General features: G+C 37.7%; 2 protein-coding genes across 2 annotated transcripts in view; both read left to right on the top strand.

The window, feature by feature from the left end:
* Nucleotides 1-21,504, top strand: part of LOC138176131 (basic helix-loop-helix ARNT-like protein 2) — an 81,488-nt gene that overhangs the window by 54,705 nt on the left and 5,279 nt on the right. The window contains exons 9-14 of the mRNA XM_069106894.1: nucleotides 230-470; nucleotides 1,773-1,879; nucleotides 2,112-2,262; nucleotides 7,863-7,921; nucleotides 10,988-11,096; nucleotides 20,057-20,132. Coding sequence (XP_068962995.1) covers nucleotides 230-470; nucleotides 1,773-1,879; nucleotides 2,112-2,262; nucleotides 7,863-7,921; nucleotides 10,988-11,096; nucleotides 20,057-20,132 — 743 coding nt within the window. The remainder of the gene's footprint in view (nucleotides 1-229; nucleotides 471-1,772; nucleotides 1,880-2,111; nucleotides 2,263-7,862; nucleotides 7,922-10,987; nucleotides 11,097-20,056; nucleotides 20,133-21,504) is intronic.
* The window catches only part of LOC138176130 (splicing factor 45), a 61,114-nt gene continuing 58,095 nt past the window's right edge, over nucleotides 18,486-21,504 (top strand). Inside the window, exon 1 of the mRNA XM_069106891.1 lies at nucleotides 18,486-18,495. The gene's annotated coding sequence lies outside the window, so the exon portion shown is untranslated. The remainder of the gene's footprint in view (nucleotides 18,496-21,504) is intronic.

Raw genomic sequence — 21,504 nt, forward strand, 5'->3', positions numbered from 1 at the left:
TTCTTTCTTTCTTTCTTTCTTTCTTTCTTTCTTTCTTTCTTTCTTTCCTTTCTTCCTTCTTTCCTTCCTTTCCTCTTTCCTTTCTTCTTTTTTCTCCTTTTCTTCCTTCCTTCTCCCTTCCTTCCCTCCCTTCTTCCTTCCTTCCTTTCCCTTGTCTTTCCCTTCTCTTTTCCTTCCCTTTCCCTTCCCATCCCCTTCCTTCCTTCTTTCCTTCCTCCCTTTAAATCAGATCACAAGAAGTTCTGTACCATTCACTGCATGGGTTATTTGAGGAGTTGGCCTCTGAGTGTAGTAGGACTGGAAGAAGAGAAGGACAGCCAGGAAAGCAGCAGTAACTTTAACTGCCTCGTGGCCATTGGAAGATTACATCCCTATATTGTCCCACAAAACAGCAGAGAAATTAAAGTCAAGCCAACAGAATTTGTTACCCGCTTTGCCACGAATGGAAAGTTTGTCTATGTGGATCAACGGTAACCAATGCAGTAATGATTAGCATTGAAAGTGCTGATGAAGATTACAGGAATGATAGGTTGTTCAGTAGCCCATCTGTACTGATTTAATTTATAAAGGAAAGACTTGAGTGCAATGAGTGTATTGATATGTCAGCAAACTTCCAACAAGCACGATCACTACAATGTATCTCAAGTAAATGACATGAGATGGAGAGGTAGCCTGTAATCACAGTTGCATTGACCTGGGAATAGTAATCACTATGTCTTTGGTTAGGTTGGGACACAAGAAGATCTGCATCCTACCTTGATTTCCAATTGTGCCTCAACATTCCAGCATGGAATCTGAGAGTCTGAAGAGCCCAGAGAGTATACTTACTGCCTGTGTGACCTTGAGCAAGTCACTTAACTTCCTTAGGCCTCAGTTTCTTCATCTGTTAAATTAGGGAGTTGAACTAGATGGCCTGTGAGGTCTTTTCCAATTCTATATCTATGATCCTGTAATCTTATGAAACTCCTAAGGGTCCTTGCCTTAGGCATATCATATGTTATCCTACTATGATTCTCTTCTAACCAATGGTTGGGGAGGGCAAGAGGAACAAGCATTTATTTAACACTGACACTGTGCTAAGTGCTTTACAAATATCACCTCATTTAATCATAACAACGACCTAGGAGGAAAGTGTTAATATTATTCCCATTTTACAGTTGAGGAAACTGAAGCAGACAAAGTGGTTAAGTGACTTGCTCAGGGCCATACAGCCAGTTAATATCTGAGGCTATATTTGAACTTAGCTCTTCCTGACTCTAAACCAAACACTCTCTATTATGTTATCTAGGCCTCAATAATAATAATGTAAAAGGAGAAGGGACCAATGATGTCAAATGCAAATAAAAACAGATTCCCTAGCCACCACATATTGACTTAGAAAACCACAAATTAACATTATCCATGTTGAACTATATTTGTATTTGTTTTGTTAAACATTTTCCTGGTTACATTTTAATCTGCTTCATCTGCACTTGGGAGTTTTGTAGGCTATGTGTACAGTAGGGGGAATTTGACACCAGACTATTATTTAGAATAAATAGATAGGGGAAGCTAGGTGGCGCAGTGAGTAAGAGTGCTGGCCCCAGAGTCGGGAGGACCCAGGATCGGTTCCAGCCTCAAATACTTAACACCTACACAAAAATAACTGGCCATGTAACCTTGGGCAAGTTACTTAACTCCAATTGCTTAAAAAAAAAAAAAGAATAAATGTACAGTATACCGGGAAGTTGTATATTCACCAGCTCCGAATTTTATTTTTCCCATTTAAAAAGGGCAACAGCGATTTTAGGCTATCTTCCACAAGAACTTTTGGGAACTTCTTGTTATGAATACTTCCATCAAGATGATCACAGTAATCTAACCAAGAAACACAAAGCAGGTACACAATGAATGGAATTTTTCTCTGTGAAAATCTTTCCCTGAATTTTTCTTTTCTCTGTCTCCTCACTCTTTTTTTCTCTCCCTTTCTCAAATAATGTTGAATCCTAATTTCTACAGAACCTATAAGTTCAGAAACTTGAAAGAATATGAATGAAATGAATTTTATAACAGCAAGTGACCTATTATTTTAAGAATATCACAATATTCTGATTTTTTTCTTGTCTATTTAGTCCTGCAGAGTAAGGAGAAAATCTTTATTGATTCCTACAAGTTCAAAGCAAAAGATGGCTCATTTATCACTTTAAAAAGCCAGTGGTTTAGTTTCATAAACCCTTGGACCAAAGAACTGGAATACATTGTATCCGTGAACACATTAGTTCTGTAAGTAATTTTAAAAATAATTATCTTAGCACCATAATCTCAAAGCCCTAGTTCCTTTAATGGTTTTTCCTATGATGGAATAATAGCTAGAATAATAGTTTTAAGGTTTGTGAAAAGACTTTACCTATCTTGTCTCATTTAAGTCTCACAACAATCCTGTGATATAGGTACCATTTAATGGAGGAGGAAACTGAAGCACACAGAGGTCAAGTGACTTGCCCAGCCAGGGTCACACAGCTGATAAGTATGCCTGAGATCAGATTCAAACTCAGGTCTTCCTAACGCCAAGTCCCATGTTCTTCTCCACTGTACCAACTCCCTGCCATTTCTATTGTCTTTTCTTTGGATGTGCTCTAACTTGTTAATGTTCCTCTTTTAAAATGTGGTGCCCAGAACTGAAAACAGTGTTCTAGGGGTAGTCTGACCAGTTTATAATACAGTAAGCCTATTACCTATCTTTTACTGGGAATTATTGATAAGCCCAAATTTTAGCTTTTTTGGAAGCTGTAACACACTCTGAATTCATGTTGAGCTTGCAGTCAACTAACATCACTAAATCTTTTTTAATATATACATACGTATATAAACATGAATACATATATACACACACATACTCACATATACATGCACACACTGAAAGAAAGACAGCCTATGTCCTCAAAGACATATATTCTAGTATTGAAACTGGAAAGGGGCAAGGTTGGGGAAAGGGAAGTTACCCATATGGGGATGTGGTGGAGAAGTCCAGAGATTCAGAAGCAAAGCCAGGAGGGGAATGAATGATGGGCCAGCCTGGGCCCATCTCCAAAAGGGAAGCTTCAAAAGGAACTCACCAATGAGAGGGGGGTGATATGGTAAAGGGATATTCTAAGCTGAGGAGGCCCTAAACACTAAGGGATGTTCCAACATGAGAAGGCAGCTGAGTGATGGTGGGAAAAGTCCAGAGAGTCAGAAGTGCATCCAGGGAGGAAAGGAAGCAGTGCTGACCTGGGCCTTTCCCCAAAATGGAGGCTCCTGGAAGGAACTCTTCAATGAGAGAAGGGAGCATCATGGTAGAAGGATGGTCCAGGGTGAGAATCATGGTAGTAAAGTCCACAAAGTCAAAAGCTCATCTGGGAATATAGTTTTCAGAATCCATATTTCTTTCTTTTTTAAAAATAGGAATATTTGTCTTCTACTTTGGGTTTCTCTTAACTATGTTTTTCCCACCTACACATATGAAAGACAAACATGGCTTTAGTAGTTCTAATCTTTCTCTGATTTGTTACATTTTCTGCTCTCAGCACTGGACCTAGCTCTTCATTGTTCTTTTTGCACCAAACATTCTTTTAAAAGGGCTTGGGTTTTTTATTGCTTTTTTTCTTGTCATTTTTCAACAACCCTCAGATCACTCTAGGCTTTAGCTTTCTTTTTGCCTCTTACAACTTGGTGTCTATATTCAGACTTGGTTATGGATCCATTTTTTCCATTTTGTTCAGGTCATTTTAAAATCTAAGCTCATCAATTCAATTCCATTAACATTTATTAAACATCTACTATATGTCAGGCTCTGTGCTAAGTATTGAGAATACGAATGAGAAAAAAAAAAGAGGCCCTGCCCTCAAAGAGCTTACAATCTTTTCCTCCTACTTAATAGTATTTTATTTTTTCCAATTATATGTAAAGATAGTTTTCAACATTCACTTTTATAAGATTTTGAATTCCAAATTTTTTTTCTCCTTCCCTCCCCTTTCTCCTTCCTAAGACAGCATGCAATCTGATATAGGCTATAAATATACAGTCCTGTTAGACATATTTCCACATTAGTCATGTTGTGAAGGAAAAATCAGAACAAAAGGGGAAAAACCATGAAAAAGAAAAAAAGAGAGAGAAAATAGTATGCTTTGATCTGCATTCAGATTCTATAGTTCTTTCTCTGGATGTGGATAGCATTTTCTATCATGAGTCTTTTGGAATTGTCTTAGATCATTATATTGCTGAGAAGAGTTAAGTATCAAAGTTGGTCATCAACACAGTGTTGCTGTTTAACGTGTACCCTATTCTCTTGGTTCTGCTCACTTCACTTTGTATCAGTTCATGTAAGTCTTTCCAGGTTTTTCTGAAGTCCACCTGCTCACCATTTCTTATAGAACAATAGTATGTTATTACATTCATATACCACAACTTGTTCAGTCATTCCCCATTTGATGGACATTCTCTCAATTTCCAATTCTTTGCCAAAGAGAGCTGCTATAAATGTTTTTGTATGTGTGAGTCCTTTTCCCTTTTTTATGCTCTTTTTGAGATATAGACCAAATAGTGGTATTGCTGGATTAAATGCATGGTTTTATAGTCCTTTGGATGTAATTCCAAATTGCTCTGCAGAATGATTGAATCAGTTCACAACTCCACAATGCATTAGTATTCCAATTTTCCCACATCTCCAACATTTATCCTGTTTGTCATATTAGCCAATATGATAGGCATGAGGTGGTACCTTAAAGTTGTTTTGATTTGTATTTCTCTAATCAATTGTGATTTAGAGCATTTTTTCACATGGCTATAGATAGCTTTAATTTCTTCATCTGAAAACTGCCTGTTCATATCCTTTGACCCTTTATCAATTGGGGAATGACTTGTATTCTTATAAATTTGACTCAGTTCTCTGTATATTTTAGAAATGAGGCCTTTATCAGAGACACTGGCTGTAAAAATTGTTTCCCAGCTTTCTACTTACCTTCTCATCTTGGTTGTGTTGGCTTTGTTAGTGCAAAACTTTTTTAATTTAACGTAATCAAAATTATCCATTTTTCATTTCATAATGTTCTCTATCTCTTGTTTGGTTATAAATTATTACCTTCTCTGTAGATCTGACAGGTAAGCCATTTCTTGCTCTCCTAATTTGCTTATTGTACCACCTTTTATGTCTAAATCATGTATCCATCTTGACCTTATCCTGGTATACCGTGATATACGTTGATCTATGCCTAGTTTCTGCCATACTATTTTCCAGTTTTCCCAGCAGTTTTTATCAAATAGTGAGTTCTTATCCCAGAAACTGGAGTCTTTGGATTTATCAAACAGTAGGTTACTATAATCATTGACTACTGTGTCTTGTGTATCTTACCTATTCCACTGATCTACCCCTCTATTTCTTAGCCAGTACCAAGTAGTTTTGATGGTTGCTAGGATCTTAGAAGCTAATGGGAAATCAGAAAAGCATTGTCAGAAAAGCAATAAGTGTAACTATATCTGTAGCGTATACGCAGAATCAAATTTCTGAAAGTGTGTTTTCCATCTTCAGCTACCTTTCATGATAGTCTCATCTCATAGATCAAATATATTTTTTCTCTGAACTTTTTGAAATTTGACTTACTAAAGACCAAGATACATGACTTTAGTTGTTACCATCTGGCTATCATAAACTATGAGACCACATAGCCACTCTCACCCAATGGGTTTTTATCATTTCATTTTTACCAAACAACTTTTTCTTATTGGTCAGAATTTGTCTAGAATAGCAGCTTACTTCTTCATTACATTTGCCTCCTAAGACATGACATTATTAACAGGAAAAATCAAGAATTTATCAGATTATTTCAAGGTAGAATGGGATTTCTAGATAATTGTATCTTTGTGTCAGTTTTTATTATATTTATAAGGGAAACATTATTTTTCTCCTGCATGTTACTGGGCAGTCTATGATATATTCCAGCTATAATATCACTTAGTGTATTCCTTCTTTTAATCCAAAAGCTCTATACTGTACTCTGATACCAATTTTTCTCTAATTTGCTTCTCTTCCTTTATTCCAGCTTCCTAATATTGTGATTTTAAAAATCTTATATATAGATACATATCCTGTACATAGTTTTTATCTTCTACATAGATATAGATCTTATACATAGATTTTTAAAATATTCTACGTAGGTAATTGTATTTTGATTAACTTTTTTTCTTTTCCACAGTATATGAAAATTTTATATTATATATATATATATGAGAATTTGTATTTTTGTTGAACATTTCATATTCTTTTTTTTAAAGCAATTGGGGTTAAGTAACTTGCTCAAGGTTACATGGCCAGTTATTTCTGGGTGTTGTGCTAAGTATCAGAGCCCGGATTCAATCCCAGGTCATCCTGACTCTGGGGCTGGTGCTCTTACTCTCTGTGCTACCTGGCCACCCCAGAACATTTCATATTCTTAGCAGCTAGAATGGCATAGGAGATAGAGCATTGAACTTGGAGTCAGGAAGACCTGAGTTCAAATCCAGCCTTAGACACTTACTAGCTGTGTGACCCTAGAGACAAGTCCCTCAATTAACCTCTGTGTGCCTCAATTTCCTCTTCTCTAGAATAGGAACAATAATAGCACCTGTCTGTCAGGGTTGTTCTGTGGAACAAATGAGATCATATATGTGAAGTGCCTTGTGAATCTTAAAGCACTATATAAATGCTATTATTATGGTGTTTGTTGTTTGTATTTTCTTTGTAAGATACTTATGGCACTTCTATCTCACTCTCTGTACCTCTGTTTCCAGCACTACCCAACCATTAATAGAGAATGTGAATGTTTTATTTCAGGTTTACTTTAAAGCATGTACAATAATTTATTATCTAGAAGCTTATATCCTCATCTCATTTCTTGTACTTTTTATCCTATAGACTTTTTGATTCTATAAATGTCTCCATTAAATCGCAATGGGATTTCTAAAATAATGATCCTTTTCTTTATCTAGAATAAGTGGTAGAAAAAGTAAAAATTTAATATCTTCTGTTAAATCTCCTGTCACCTACATATCTCTTGTCTTCTTGAAGATATCAGAGTTTAGGGAAAATATAAAATTAAGTACCAGGACATGTACTGGATATGGAATAATCTGCGTTGATCCAGGGTTATATTGTGTAATAGAATAACATATTCTCACAAAAATGTTATATACCACTTAGCTCAAAACTTACATGGTTCAATATGGCAATTTATTTTGCCCGATTATATGTGAGTGTAAAGATGTAGATGTAGATATATAAAAATAGGGGGCAGCTAGGTGACCCAGTGGATAGAGTGCTAGGCCTGTAGTCAGGAAGATTTATCTTCCTGAGTTCAAATCTGGCCTCAGAAACTTACTAGCTATATGATCCTGGGCAAGTCACTTAACCCTGTTTGCCCCAGTTTCCTCATCTGTAAAATGGGCTGGAGAAGGAATTGACAAACCACTCTAGTATCTTTGCTAAGAAAACCCCAAATAGTCACAAAGTCAGACATGATTGAAAGGACTGAACAACAACATATAGATACAGACACAGATGTAGTTAAACATTTATGTGTGTGTATGTGTGTGTGTGTACACAATATATGTTTGCTACAAGGAATTTTTTTTTCCAGTGGGGAAAGGGGGAAAACAAATGCTTATCAAATTTTTAAGAATAATTTTTAAAATGTGTTTTTTTTACTCTAACCAAATACTTACAAAGATGGTTATACAAAATAATTGCATATAAATTTAATTCCCTAGGACCTAGAACAAAGCCTTGTACATGGTAAGTACTTAATAAATTATTTTTATATTGTTTGCCAAATCAATTTTCCCCCTAAATTTTTAGTATTTTTTAATTTTAGGGGATGTAGAGAATCCAGAGGAACATCACTGCTTACTTGCAGCTCACAGTCATCAGAAGGTAAGATTAGGGGGTTTTGGTTTGGGCCTGTGATTTCATTGGTATAGTGAGGAGACCCCTTCTAGGAATGCAGATCAGCAACTTCTCTGCAACGGATGGTTTTAGATTGTTGCTAAGGGCACTGAGTTGTTAGGGGACTTGTACAGGATCACACAGCCAGTGTGTCTCGGAGGCAGGACTTGAACCAGGGTTTTCTTATCTCTGAATCCACTGGGCCTGATCCACTGTGACAGTCTGCTTTTAAGCTTAGTTTCAGATCCTTTTTTCTGTGCTGAAGAAAAGATGTGGAGTTAGAGTTTGAGATTGGATATTTTGAACAATAGGGACCCAAACTCTGTATTAAAAGCAGAGAAAGAAGCCAATATTATGCTTGGAGGCAATATTTCTTGATATTAGCAATGTTATGCAAGGAGTAATAGGAAAAGGATAATGATGATTCCGCAATATAAACTATTTCTATATCAGTCAATCCATCAACATTTATTAAGCACTTAATGTAAGGCAGGCACCATGCTAGGGGTTGAGAATACAAAGGCATGAACAAAACAGTCCATACCCCCAAGGAATTTACCTTCTATCAATTAGCTGGCATTTAATAAGAGCTTCCTATGTGCCAGGTGGAGGGGCAGTATGATATAATGGTTAGCATCAGGAAGATACTAGTTTACATTCTGTTTCTGACATAATACTAGCTATGTGACCTTGGGCAAATTACTCAAACCTCTCGGGGACCCAGGCAACTCTCTAAGACTGTAAATGGCAGAGTGTCCATCTGCATTAACAGAAGGAAGTTCTTTACCAGGATTTCCTTTTGTCAGTCTGGTTTGAAGAAAAAAAAATTGAGGGCACTATGTTAGTAGGGGACGGGGATGCAAAGAAAAAAATGTAGAAGTCCCTGCCCTCAATAAATTCATCGTCTATCAAGAGAGACAATTTTGCTCCTGTGCAAATATGTAAATGTGAGGTAATTTGGTAAGAAGAAGGCAGTGGTAGCATTTTCCTGAAATATTCAAATTGATATGTTTTACTAATCTTACCCACTCTGTGCATATGTCAGGATCCTCTTGGGACCATCTGTGACCACAAGGTTGGTTTGTTTTAGGAGATACAGATGGCATGTTGTCATGTCCCTAAGATTTTGATCCTTGATTTTGGGGGAATCACTAAAAGGTAGCCCAAGGAAAGGCAATCTTGCATTTATGGGGAGATAGGGATCCAGGCAGGAAAAACTCGAAGAGACAGTAAGATTCTTAGTGTTTGGGCTCCCAATGAATCAAGGTTATAGCATGCTAGAATGGAATGGCCATGTGGTTGATTGGAATATCCAGTGGGAAGATGAACAACCTACGTGCCTTCTGGTACTGAAGTTAATGCCTTGCCAAAGCAATCGTATTTCAGCTAGAAGTTGTGTTAGGAGACAGTGTTACTTGGGAAATCTCTCAAGCTCTCTGTGAAGGTCCCTGGGTTAGATTTCCAGGTCTGATAACTATGAACTTGGATGTCTTAGGCAAGTCAGCCCATTTCTCTGGTCCCCCATTCCCTCTCTTATAAAATGAAGGGGTTTGGGGTGGCCAGGTAGCACAGTGAGTAAGAGCACTGTCCCCAGTGTTGGGATGACCTGGGGATTGAATCCGGGCTCAGATACTTAGCACCATACCCAGAAATAACTGGCTGTGTAACCTTGAGCAAGTTACTTAACCCCAATTGCTTAAATAAAATAAAATAAAATGAAGGGGTTGGGCTAGATGATCTTTGGGGTGCTTTCCAGCTCAAAATCTATGATCTTATGACAGTCCTGTGTCCAAGCACATTACCTCCTTTAAGAAAGAGAAACTTGTGCAACCACTCCTCATATATCTTTGAAGCTTTTCTGGAGAACATTGAGCACAGCACGTAGTAAAGCATTGATGTGCTCACTTTGGCTGGCTTAGTTTCCTTTTCTGATTGGTGCTTTGTTCTTGTCTCAACTTCTGCTCTTTTCTTTTGACTCCAGCATCCCAGAACCTCAGTTTCTCCACTCTGACCAAATTTGCTGTCTCCATGCCTTGTTTTTAATGCCCAGATCCCTTACTCAGGGATGTACTGACAAATGTTTAACCAGATCTCCAGAGGGAAAAAAGTACACACGACATACTTTTAAGTTTAACCTGCATCACTGTCATTTTTGCCTTGACATTCTTAAGTCTTGACAATCAACAAAACAATGAACTAAATTCTAATTTGTAGTCTTTGCCCACATGAATACACACACTGAAAGTTTAATAGTTGCCTCTCTTGAGCCTCAAGCTCTCAAGCTGACTCTAGCACCCCCTACTTTACTCCTTGATGATTACATACAGTCTGGCTGTTAACCCTTGTCTGTCTTATGCTGGCTGTCTAGATATGACACTTTACCTTAGGTGGTATAGTAGATAGAGTGCAGAGCCTGGAGCCATAAAGACCTGAGTTCAAATCCAGCCTCTGAGACTTATTATCTATGTGATCCTGGGACAAGTCATAAATATCTGTTTGCCTTAATTTCCCCATCTGTAAAAATGGGGATAATAATAGTCTCTATATCCAGGGCTGTTGTGGGGATCAATTGAGGTAATAATTGTAAAGCACTTAACACATTGCCTGGCACATAGCAAGCACTATATAAATGTTAGCTATACTGATGCTGATGATCATACACCATATATAATTAACTCGTTCATGAACTGAGTAAAACTAGTACTTTATTCTCCTTAGTTATTTAAAATATTGAAATAACTGCACTAAACTCTATGTTCACTGGTGCCAGTAATCAGGCAGGAAAGGATAACAAGTGATTTTGCTGTTATTTAACCCTTAGATAATCAGTTCCTGTTTATTCTTTTGAAATATTGAAGTGTGATATCATAACTGGGGTTAAAACCCAATGGTAAAACACATTTTAGGGCAGATGAATAACACTTTTAAAGAATGCTAGGGGAATTCCATCTGAATAAAGAAAAACCTAAACTAAAATTAACAAAGATGGCATACTTGTAACTGAAATCTTCTCACCATTTCACCATGTTTTTGTTTGTGTTTTTGTGGCTTTAGATGCTTCCAGACAGTCCTTTATTAGTGTGCCTGGGATATCTACAGGAACAGTCCTTGGTGCTGGTAGTATAGGAACAGAGATTGAAAATGAAGTTCTCGGCTTACAGAGGTAATTCTGTATAGATGCAAAATCCAAGTATGTATGTGCATAGTAGAGCAGAGACCATGAGTGTGGTGGCTTTCTGATATGTGGCTTTGCTCTGGAGGAAGCTTGCCATGGTAGATAGAATGTGATGTGTGGAGTCAGGAAAACCTGGCTTCCCCATCTGTCTAGGTCACTTGTTAGTTGTGTGAGTCCTGGACAAGTCACTTTGCCTCTCTCCTCCTCCGTCTTTGCATCTTTAAAATGGGAATAATAATTACTGTATCACTTAGATTACAGAGTTGTTCTAAGGATTGAATAGAAAAATATACATTAAAGACTCTGCAAATCTTAAAATACTGTATAAGTGTTGATGTTATTTTTATCTTCTATATTCTATTTACTTTAATCAGTATTATTAATTGCCAATTGGGGGCTTAGAATTATGTTGGCTACTTAGAGAAATGCAGAACTAACATAACTTTACTTGTGTGACCCTCAGCAAGTTGTCTCTCTAGGCCTTATCTATAGAATGACAGAGGTAGACTTAATATATTCTGATATTTCTTGCAGCTCTACATCTATGGTCCCATGTTCTTATGACAAAACAATCCCTTCTTGCAGTCTCCCTGGGGATATAGGACTTTTGTAACATTACTTAGACTTTGAGGTATTTAATCATGTGCGGTATATTTCAGCACTCTGCTCATTTAAAATTTTATTAGTTATATATTATTTTCTTGTGTGATTTTCTAGTGGATCCTTTTCCTTTTCATCAGCTTTTCTATTTGTTGACTTTTGAGGGGAGTGTTGGGAGCATGACTCCCTTGCATCTTTTCACTCTATTTGGTTCAGTCCTCATACAGTATCTTGCTATGAGTGCTATACCTCATGGTGTAAGAGAAATGAGAGCTAGGAGATCTGATGTCTAGTAGTGGTCATGGAATTAACAATCTGTGTGACTTTGGGCAAGACATTCACTTCTCTAAGTCTTGGTTTTCTCATCTGCAAATGGCAGGGTTTGGATTTGGTCATCTCTAGAATTTTCCCAACTCAGAAATTTCCTCCAGGAGGTCAGAAAAGGGGGAGAAATCAATGTGAGGTTGGTTTCATTAAGGAAAGTGAAGCTGACCTGGATCTTGCAAGAGAGACAGGCTTTGAATAAATGGAAAGGAGGTGGAGTAGGGCTTTTAGGGAAAAGAATGCCTGGGCATGAGATGAGGGCACTGTGAGACAGCTCAACTAACTGCAGTAAAATTAACAGATTGGAGAAGATGGGCCTGAATAAATATGGTAAAATCAAAATATGGTGAATTCCAAGCTACCAGATTTGGACTTTATCTTATAGATTGTAGGAAACTAATAGACTCATAAACTGTTAAAGCTGGAAAGAACCTTAGAGATCAGTTAGCCTATACCCTTTATTTTACAGGTGAGGAAACTAAGGCCCCAAAAGGTAATGTGATCCAAGACCAGGTCTTCTGATTTCAAAACCAAGACTCTTTCTACTATGCTTTGTAGCTTTGCACCCCTTTGGGGGAATGACATGGTAAAAGCCATGTTGTAGGGAAAATAATCTGATATCCACGTGCAGGATGGTTTGAAGCAGTGGCAATATTGATCTTAAAATTGAAGCTAATGTGTATTGGTAAGGAATTCAGGATATCAATCAGTAGGGGAGAACACCCAACCATTATGCTGCTCAGTATAAACTATCTGGAAAGCAGGCTATGAATTGAACACTTTCCTTGACTATTTGTGTATCCTTAGCTTCTTTCCTTATTTTATTTCTCCCTCTAGAGTAATTGCTCAGCTGTTCTAAAGTGCTTCAAGGCATAGAACAATGTTTAAGTTTCTTTGTCATTTTGAAGAACTGGAACCTTAACCAGGGAATCAAATATTACAGTAAAAATTTGGCATATTGGTAACTTCTTGGGGGGGGATATAAATCCTTTGCTGAAAATTCTATTGTACTAAGGTAGTAGCCTTACAAGTTATTAATGTTACAAGTATTTAGCCATTAATAGACTAAAACAGATAACTTCTTATGTTAGGTTGCTTATTTTTCTGCCTATTCTTGTGATCCTTGTGACAATAAATAACCTTCTACTCTGTACTCTAGTAAGATGGATAAAATGAATTAAATTGCTATAGTGTGTGATATTTGTATTTTTGCCATAACCAAGTAACTGTGATCCCTGTCTAAAGTGCAGTTCCTCTAGAAGAAAAGCAAAATGAAAAGGGACTAAAGAATGCCCTTCTACTGTCTAGGTTATCAAGGAGAATGTTTTCCTTATAAATAAAATCAACATAAACTCTTTAGTATAAGAAGAAGAAAAAAGGATCTAAAGAGGCAGGGTAGGGAATCCTGACTGTGTGAGGAGGTTGGAAGATGGATAAATGGATGAAGTGGTCACTTTCCTACAGGTTTTCATGATCCTCAACCTAGCAACCAGAACATCCTTGTTGGTGAGAATCAGATCAAGAACAAACCTTTCTTGTTGGCTCCTCTACTCGTGGAAGGATGAAACTGTTATTATATCCGGTTAGGAAATTATCAGCTGTTTGTTTTTTGGCAGGATTTGTAATAAAAATTGAGAGGAAATATCAGACATATCTTGACACTCATCCTAGATCTGGGAAGGCAGATTTCAAAGTGTTTAGAGAAAGGATTGGTAAGATTCCATAGTCTAAAGTTCTCTTCAGGAGAAGTCAGTTCAGGAGGGATAGGACTCCACCCAAAGCCAAATTCTGAAGACACAAAGAGAAACAGTACCAATGAAGAAAAGAAATTGTCGAAAGAGACCAATATGGATGCACAAGGATGTCATAATTAACTCGGATTTCTAAAAGCCCTGTTCACAAGATGGAAGCAAGAACCTACAATGAGGAAAGGTTACAAATGACACAATCCTGTGAGAAAAATAGCAGGAGTGGTAAGGCTCACAAAGAACTGAGACTGATGAAGAAAGTAAAAGATAATGGAAAGGGCATCAGGACTTGTTTGGTTTTGACATGTTTATGACAAGAAGATGATTAAAGACACCTACTCAAGGGGATATCAAGAGATAACAGATAAAGCAGAACTTCAGTATCCTCTCCCAAAGAGAACAATCTTTGGATTCAAAAGGATAGAACAAATATGACTAAAATGTAATCCGTATGTTTTCACTTTCTACTGACTCTTTCCCTGTCACCTACAAATATGTCCAGGTTTCCCCCACCCTCAAAACAGCCTTTCATTTGACCCTGGCATACCCTCAAGCTATCATGCTATCTCTTCTGCCCTTCATAGCCAAACTCCTGGAGAAAACTCTTTGTACCCTAATTATTTTTATTTCTTTTTCTCTCCCTTATTCCCCAACCCCTTGCAATGTGGCTTCCAAACTAATCACTCAACAGAAACTGTTCTCTCCAAAGTTACCAGATGATATCTTAATCATCACCTCCAATGGCCTTTTCTTAGTCTGTGTCCTTCTGTCAATCCCTCTGCTATCTTGGACATTATTGACCATTCTCTCCTCCAAGGTACTCTTTCCTCTTTGTATTTTCATGACTTTTCTTTCTTTATCTGTCTGGTCACTTCTTGGTCTCTTATGCAGGATCATCATTTATATCAAACCTTCTATCTAAAGGCATAACTCAAGGTTAGTCCATCTTCTCTTGCCTCTCTATATTCTCTTTACTAGAGATATCATCAGATCCCATGGGTTCAGTGAACATAAATATGTATAAGTCTTACAGATCTATATAAACAGCCCTATTTTCTCTCCTAAAAATCCAGTCACCCATTAGGTAATTGACTACTGAACACAATGAATTGGATATTCCATAGGCATTTCAGATTCAATATGCACAAAACTGAACTTATTTTCTTTTCCCCCAAAACTCTTATTTCTCTCTTTCTGTCCAGAGCATTGGTAAGTCAGTCAATAAGCATTTATTAAGGAGCTACTATGTGCCAGGCAGTGTTTTAAGACCTAGGTATGGGGATGCAAAGAAAGTAAAAATGACAGTCTGCTTTCAAAGAGCTCACAGTCTAATGAGGGAGATAACGTGAAAAAAAAAAACAACAAAAACTATGAATACACAATATAATAGATAAGTTGGAGATAATGAACAGAGAGGGAAGGCACTAACACTAAAGGGTATGAGAAAAGACTTATCATAGAACATGAGATTTTAGCTGAGACTTGGAGGAAGCCAGGAGTTGGAGATAAGGAGAAACATCCCATGCCTGAAGGACCATTAGTGAAAAATGCCCGGAGTCTGGAGATGGAACATCTTGTTTGAGGAACAAACAAGCAAAACCACCAGTATCTCTGGATTGAAGAATAAGGAGGAGGAAAGGGGAGTGAGGTATAGAAAGACAGGAAAGGTAGAAGACCTTTGAATGCCAAAAAGAGGTTCTGATATTTGATCCTAGAAGTAATGGGGAGCCATTGGAGTTTCTTCAATAAGGTTTTACGTGGGTGACACAGTCACATCTGTGCTTTAGGAAGATGAATTTGATAGCTGAGTAGAAGATGGACTAGACTAGGGGGAGACTTGAAGCAAGGAGACAGCCACCACCATTCCAGTTTCAGAGGTTCATGGCCTTGGGGTCATCCTCAGCTGTTTACTAGCTCTCATTTCCCATATCCATGCATTTGCCTAGCCTCTCACAATATGTCCCTAGTTCTTCACTCACATAGCCATGACCTTAGTTCAGGCTCTTATTTACTCCAGGGGTGGAGAGGGGTTATAGCCTTCCACCCTTGAGACTATTCCACTAGGTTATGGAGTGGATAGAGTGCTGGAGGAGGCCTGGAGTCAAGAAGGCCTAAGTTCAAATCCAGCCTCAGATACTTACTAGCTGCGTGACCCTGGGCATATCATTGAACCCTGTTTGCCTCAGTTTCCTCATTTGTAAAATGAGTTGGAGAAGAAAATGACAAACCACTCCAGTATCTTTGCCAAGACCCCCCCCAAAGGGGGATCACAAATAAGACAGGACTGAAAATGATCAAACAACAACATACTATTCTGATAGTCTCCTGAATGGTCTCCTGACTTAAGGGCTCTTGTCCTTCCAATTATTTCTCACCACCGCTGCCAAAGTAACATGTTTAAAACATAAGTCTGATCCTGTCACTTCCCTTCTCAAAAAGCCCTACTGTTTCCCTATTGTCTCTAGGATTAAACTCAAACCTTTCTGCAGGTATTTAAACCCCTTCATGATTTGCCCCAGACTACCTTTTTAGGTGAATCAAACATTCCTCTTCAGTCACTCTTTTCCAGTTAAACTGACCTATTTACTATGGCCTATAAATGAAAATCCACCTCCATTCTCTGCCTTTTCACAGGCTGCCCCCCATGCCTAAAGAGTACTCTCTCTCTTCACCTCTGCCTCATAAAATCCCCAGCTACCTACACAGGTTAGCTCAAGTGCTGTCTTCTACATGAGGATTTTCTTGATTCCTCCCAGCTTTTAGTAACCCCTCTTCAAAATTACTTTGTACTGACTTTGCATGCATTTTGCATTTACTTATATGTATGCATGTTGTTTCTCTTAATAGAATGTAAGCTCTTTGAAGGCAGAAACCTTTTAAAAATTTTCTTTTTTTTTGTATCCCCATGGCCCTTACTACGCTCTCTACACAGAGTAGGTGGTTAATAAAACCTTTTGGAGTTATTTATTGATAGATGAGAAGGGAGTAAAAAAGAAAAAGATCATTCAAGTCACTGGGCCTCAATGAAGCAAGAATATGAAAGATATATGAATGTTGAACCACTGCCATTGATCTTTGAGAGACTGTGGAAAATAAGAGTGGTGCTTCAGGATTAGATAGAAGGGCAACATATCCAAATTTTCTATAAAGCATAGATGATAGGGACTAAAGATCATAATCCAGTGAGCTTTACCTCAATTCCTGGCAAAATCAGAGAATGTCTACAAGTACAACTATCCAAAAAGTGAAAGGGCCTACTTTGGGAAGCCTTGAGTTGCTCCTCATTGAATGTTTTCAAGCAAAGACTGAACTTGCAAGGTACAATGGAAAGGGGACTTTTGTTCTGCTATCAGTTGAAAGTATATGGCCTCTGAGGACCCTTCTAACTCTGAAGTTCTATAATATCGTGACTCTAAAATCCCTAACTTTATAGTTAAAAAGAGTTTGGGTTTTTTTTCCAAGAGATTCCCCCCCCCCCAATCTCTATTGTTGGAAATGACTATCTAATGGTTTCTGCTCAAAGTTTATCTATCTAATTTGCATCTTTATTTATGTGTATGTTGTTTCCTCCATTAAAATGTAAACTCCTTGAGAACAAGGATTATTTTTGCTTTTACTTTGTATCTCTAGTGCTTAGTATGATGAGTACTGAATAAATATTTGTTGACTGATTTTTTTGTCTGATCTTGAAAACCATAATCATAATGGCCCTTTCTTTTTTTCATATACACATGAGTTATTTTTATTCTTTTTAAAATTTAAATGTATTTATTTACTTTTAGTTTACAACATTCAGTTTCATAATCCCTTGAATTCCAAATTTTCTCCCCCTTCCCCTCCTCCCATGGCAGCATGCAATCAGATATAGGTTCTACATATACCTTCACATTAAACATTAATCAAATTGTAAAGAAGAATTATAAACAATGGGGTGAACAGTGAGAAAGAAGGAATGAAACAAAAAACAAGACACAAAAGAGAGCAAGTACTTTGCTTCAGTCTGCATTCAGACTCTGTAGTTCTTTCTCCAGATGTGGATATCCTTTTCCCGAGTCTTTTGGAGTTGTCTTCTAACCTTGCATTGCTGAGAGGAGCCCAGTCTATCCAAGTTAGTCATCACAGATACGATGTGTTTGTAACAATGATCCTTTCCTTACTATAGACTACCAGTTTATGAACAAATTGTCTAGGATATGTATTCTGTGAATTCTTCTATAAGTGTATGAAACCTATGGCCTAGGCCTCTCCAAGGCTTGGACTGACATGGCTAACACAGATCAAGTTATATCCTGAGAGCTGACTTTCAAAAAAACAAAAATCATCTCTTTTTGACTTCTTGCCTCTACCTAGAGTTGCTCCAGGACAATCTCTATAATAAATTCATTGTTATTGTTCAATAATGTCTGACTCTGTAACCCCATTTGGAGTTTTCTTGGTATTGATGTTGGAGTAGTCTGCCATTTCTTTCTACAGCTCATTTTATAGATGAGGAAAGTGAGGCAAACAGGGTTAACTGACTAGCCCAGAGTCATACAACTAGTGTCTGAGGCTGGATTTGAACTTGGTTCTTGACTTCAGACCCAGCACTCTATCTACTGTGACACCTAGCTGCTCTAATAAGTTCATGGTGTAGCATATATTTAGATTTCCCCAAATAAAGACTATCATGGTCCCTAGCTCTTATACAGGTACTCAGGAGAGCAATGTACATGGGGAGGACAGTCTTAATTTTATCCTACAGAAAATGTAGAAGATAAAAATGACTCACTACAACCAACCACAAGATGCCAAACACATAAATTACTCAATTAGCTCATAAGCTCATATGAAGGCAACCCTTTGACATTCCAGTGAACTTTCTCTCTCCCTCTCTGTCTCTCTCTCTGTCTCTCTGTCTCTCTCTCTCTCTGTCTCTCTCTCTCTGTCTCTCTCTCTCTCTGTCTCTGTCTCTGTCTCTCTCTCTGTCTCTGTCTCTGTCTCTGTCTCTCTCTCTCTCTCTCTCTCTCTCTCTCTCTCTGTCTCTCTCTCTCTCTGTGTCTCTCTCTCTCTCTTTCTCATATATATAGTTTGTACACAGGCCTTCATAGACTCAGATAAAAATCTGTGCTCTAGAATTCCACCAAAAAACAAAGGTTCTTTAGGACTACTGAACAATTTTCCATCAGCCCTCACTGTGATGGTGGAAGAAGGCAAGGTCTGGATCTCTAACCCTCTTTGCCCCCTTCCCATGTCATCTGTAGTTCTTCAACCCTAAGAACCACTTGGGAGATTGTCTTCTTTCTTTCTTTCTTTCAGTGAAAGAGCCATTACTCAGACTTTCAAACTTAAGAACTCTGAAACTTGGGGTCACCTATGAGGCAGTCAAAAAGCTAGTTGTTGTTCAGTCACTTTTTTCAGTCATGTCTGATTCTTCGTTACAGATACTGGAATGGTTTGCTATTTCCTTCTCCAGTTCATTCTGCAAATGAGGAAACAGGGGGCAAATAAGGTTAAGTGACTTGCCCAGGGTCACACAGCTAGTAAGTGTCTGAGGTCAGATTTGAACTCAGGATGAGTCTCTTCCTGTTTCCAAGTCCAGTGTTCTATACACTGTGCCACCTGGCTGCCCAAGAACTCTGTTAGACACTGGCAATAAAAAACTTAAAAAATGAAACAACCCCTGCCTTGAAGGAAGAATGGTAGGAAGGAGAACAATGTGGATACTTCTAAGTAAATACAAGATAATTTTGGGAAGGAGGCACTGATAGCTAGTGGGATCATTAGGCATAGTTCTAAGACACTCCCTTAAATTAATCTCTTTTGAAGTCCAGACTTCCCATATGAGATGGGCCTAGAGTTTTCACATACCCCTATACACGTATCATGCAACTTCAACAAGCAGACAAAGCTTTTCAAAGTTCCCATATATTCATGCCTACCTTGGTTTTCATGTGGGCCTATCCCAACCTAAACCAATTGAAAAGGAAAAAAATCAATAAAAGTTAAACTAGGAAAAATAGATACAAGAAAAAGAAGCAAGCTTCTCAGAGGAGTGAACACACAGATGACCCTTAAAAACATGCCGATGAATTACAATCTTGAAGGGTCTCTCCTGAGCTGCCCTAACTCTTGACCCCTAGCATGAGAAGCCTAGGTCTACTCCTCCCTCCCAAGCCAAAAAGATAAAATAGTCCTAGTCAAGCCTTTGAGTTAAGCAAGGGTCTCTCAGGTACTTGGGACTTCAGATCACCTAAAAGTCATCTAAGAACAAATGTCTTTATATATTCCTTTTTCAAGGTTACATTCTTCTCCATCTCTTGCTGATTCAAGTCCAACAAACATCAGAGGTTCTCCAGCAGTTAACTACAGTAATGTAAGTATGTATGCATACTTTGATTTTTCAGTGGATATGTGAGTTCTCAGAGGGTTGTGCTCCCTTCCTCCAGTGTACGTCACAAGCCACCAATGCCTTCTCATCCTATATGTTTATCTTTTTTTTAGTAATATTTTATTTTTCCTCAATCATATATTAAAACAATTTTAAAAATATTCTTTTTAAAAGTTGACTTCCAAATTCTTTCTTTCCCTCTGTTCTTCCTTCCTGAGGCAGTAAGCAATCCAATACAGGTTATACATGTGCAATCATGTAAAACATTTCCATATTTATCATTTTGTACAAGAAGATTCAAACAAAAAAAGAAAGAAAATGAAAGAAAAAATAAAATGAATAAGAAATAAAAGAAAAAAGAAAGTGTAAAACATCATGCTTCAGTCTGTATTCAGACAATATTAGTTCTTTCTCTGGAGGCAAATAGCATGCTTCATCATGAGTCCTTTGGGATTGACTTGGATCATTGTATTGCTGAGAATAACTAAGTCGTTCATAGTTCTTCATTATACGGTATTGCTGTTACTGTGTGCAATATTCTCCTGATTCTGCTCGCTTTGCTTTGCATTAGTTCATATAAGTCTTTCCAGGTTTCTCTGAAATCATCCTGCTTTCAACAATTCATTCAATAATATTCCATCACAATCATATACCACAGCTTGTTCAGTCATTCTCTATTTGTTGGGCATCCCCTTGATTTCCAATTCCTAGCTACACAAAAACTGCTATAAATATTTTTGTACAAATAAGTCCTTCCCCCTGCCTTTTTTTTTTTATCTCTTGGGATACAGACCTATCAGTGCACAGTTTCATAGCCCCTTGGGAATAGTTCCAAATTGGTCTCCAGAATGGTTGGATCAGTTCACAACACTACCAACAGTACGTTACTGTCCCAGTTTTCTCACATGAGATGAATGAAAAGTCTGAGAAATAGAGTTTCTGGGTAATTAATAATTTATTAATTAGACTAGCAAATAATCAATAACTTGATGGTCCGTGGTCTCTCTCAGTAACCAAAGACAAAACCATTGAGATCCCATGACTCAAGAAGGATAAGAGGCATTTGTGGAAGAGTATAGAGTCTGAGGAACAAGACTGGGGAAGAGGGAAGGCATCAGAAATGTAGTTTTGTTTAATATTGTTTAATAAAGCAGAGGACAAGACAAGTAGACAGCAAGTTGAGGAGCAAGGTAGTTGCAAAAGAATTGAGAGAGAGGAAACCAACAGAAAAATTGAGAAAAATGAGAAAAGTAAGAGTAAAGGCTTCCTTGAGCACCTAATTCATCAGTGTTCTGAAGGTCACAAAGCCTCTGTGACCAACTCCCGAAGACCAACCTAGGGACTGAAGGTTAGCTGC

Source organism: Petaurus breviceps, unplaced genomic scaffold (assembly GCF_028583685.1).
Source record: "Petaurus breviceps papuanus isolate PSGF00001 unplaced genomic scaffold, PetGlider_PUasm1.0 81, whole genome shotgun sequence".
Taxonomy (NCBI): domain Eukaryota; kingdom Metazoa; phylum Chordata; class Mammalia; order Diprotodontia; family Petauridae; genus Petaurus; species Petaurus breviceps.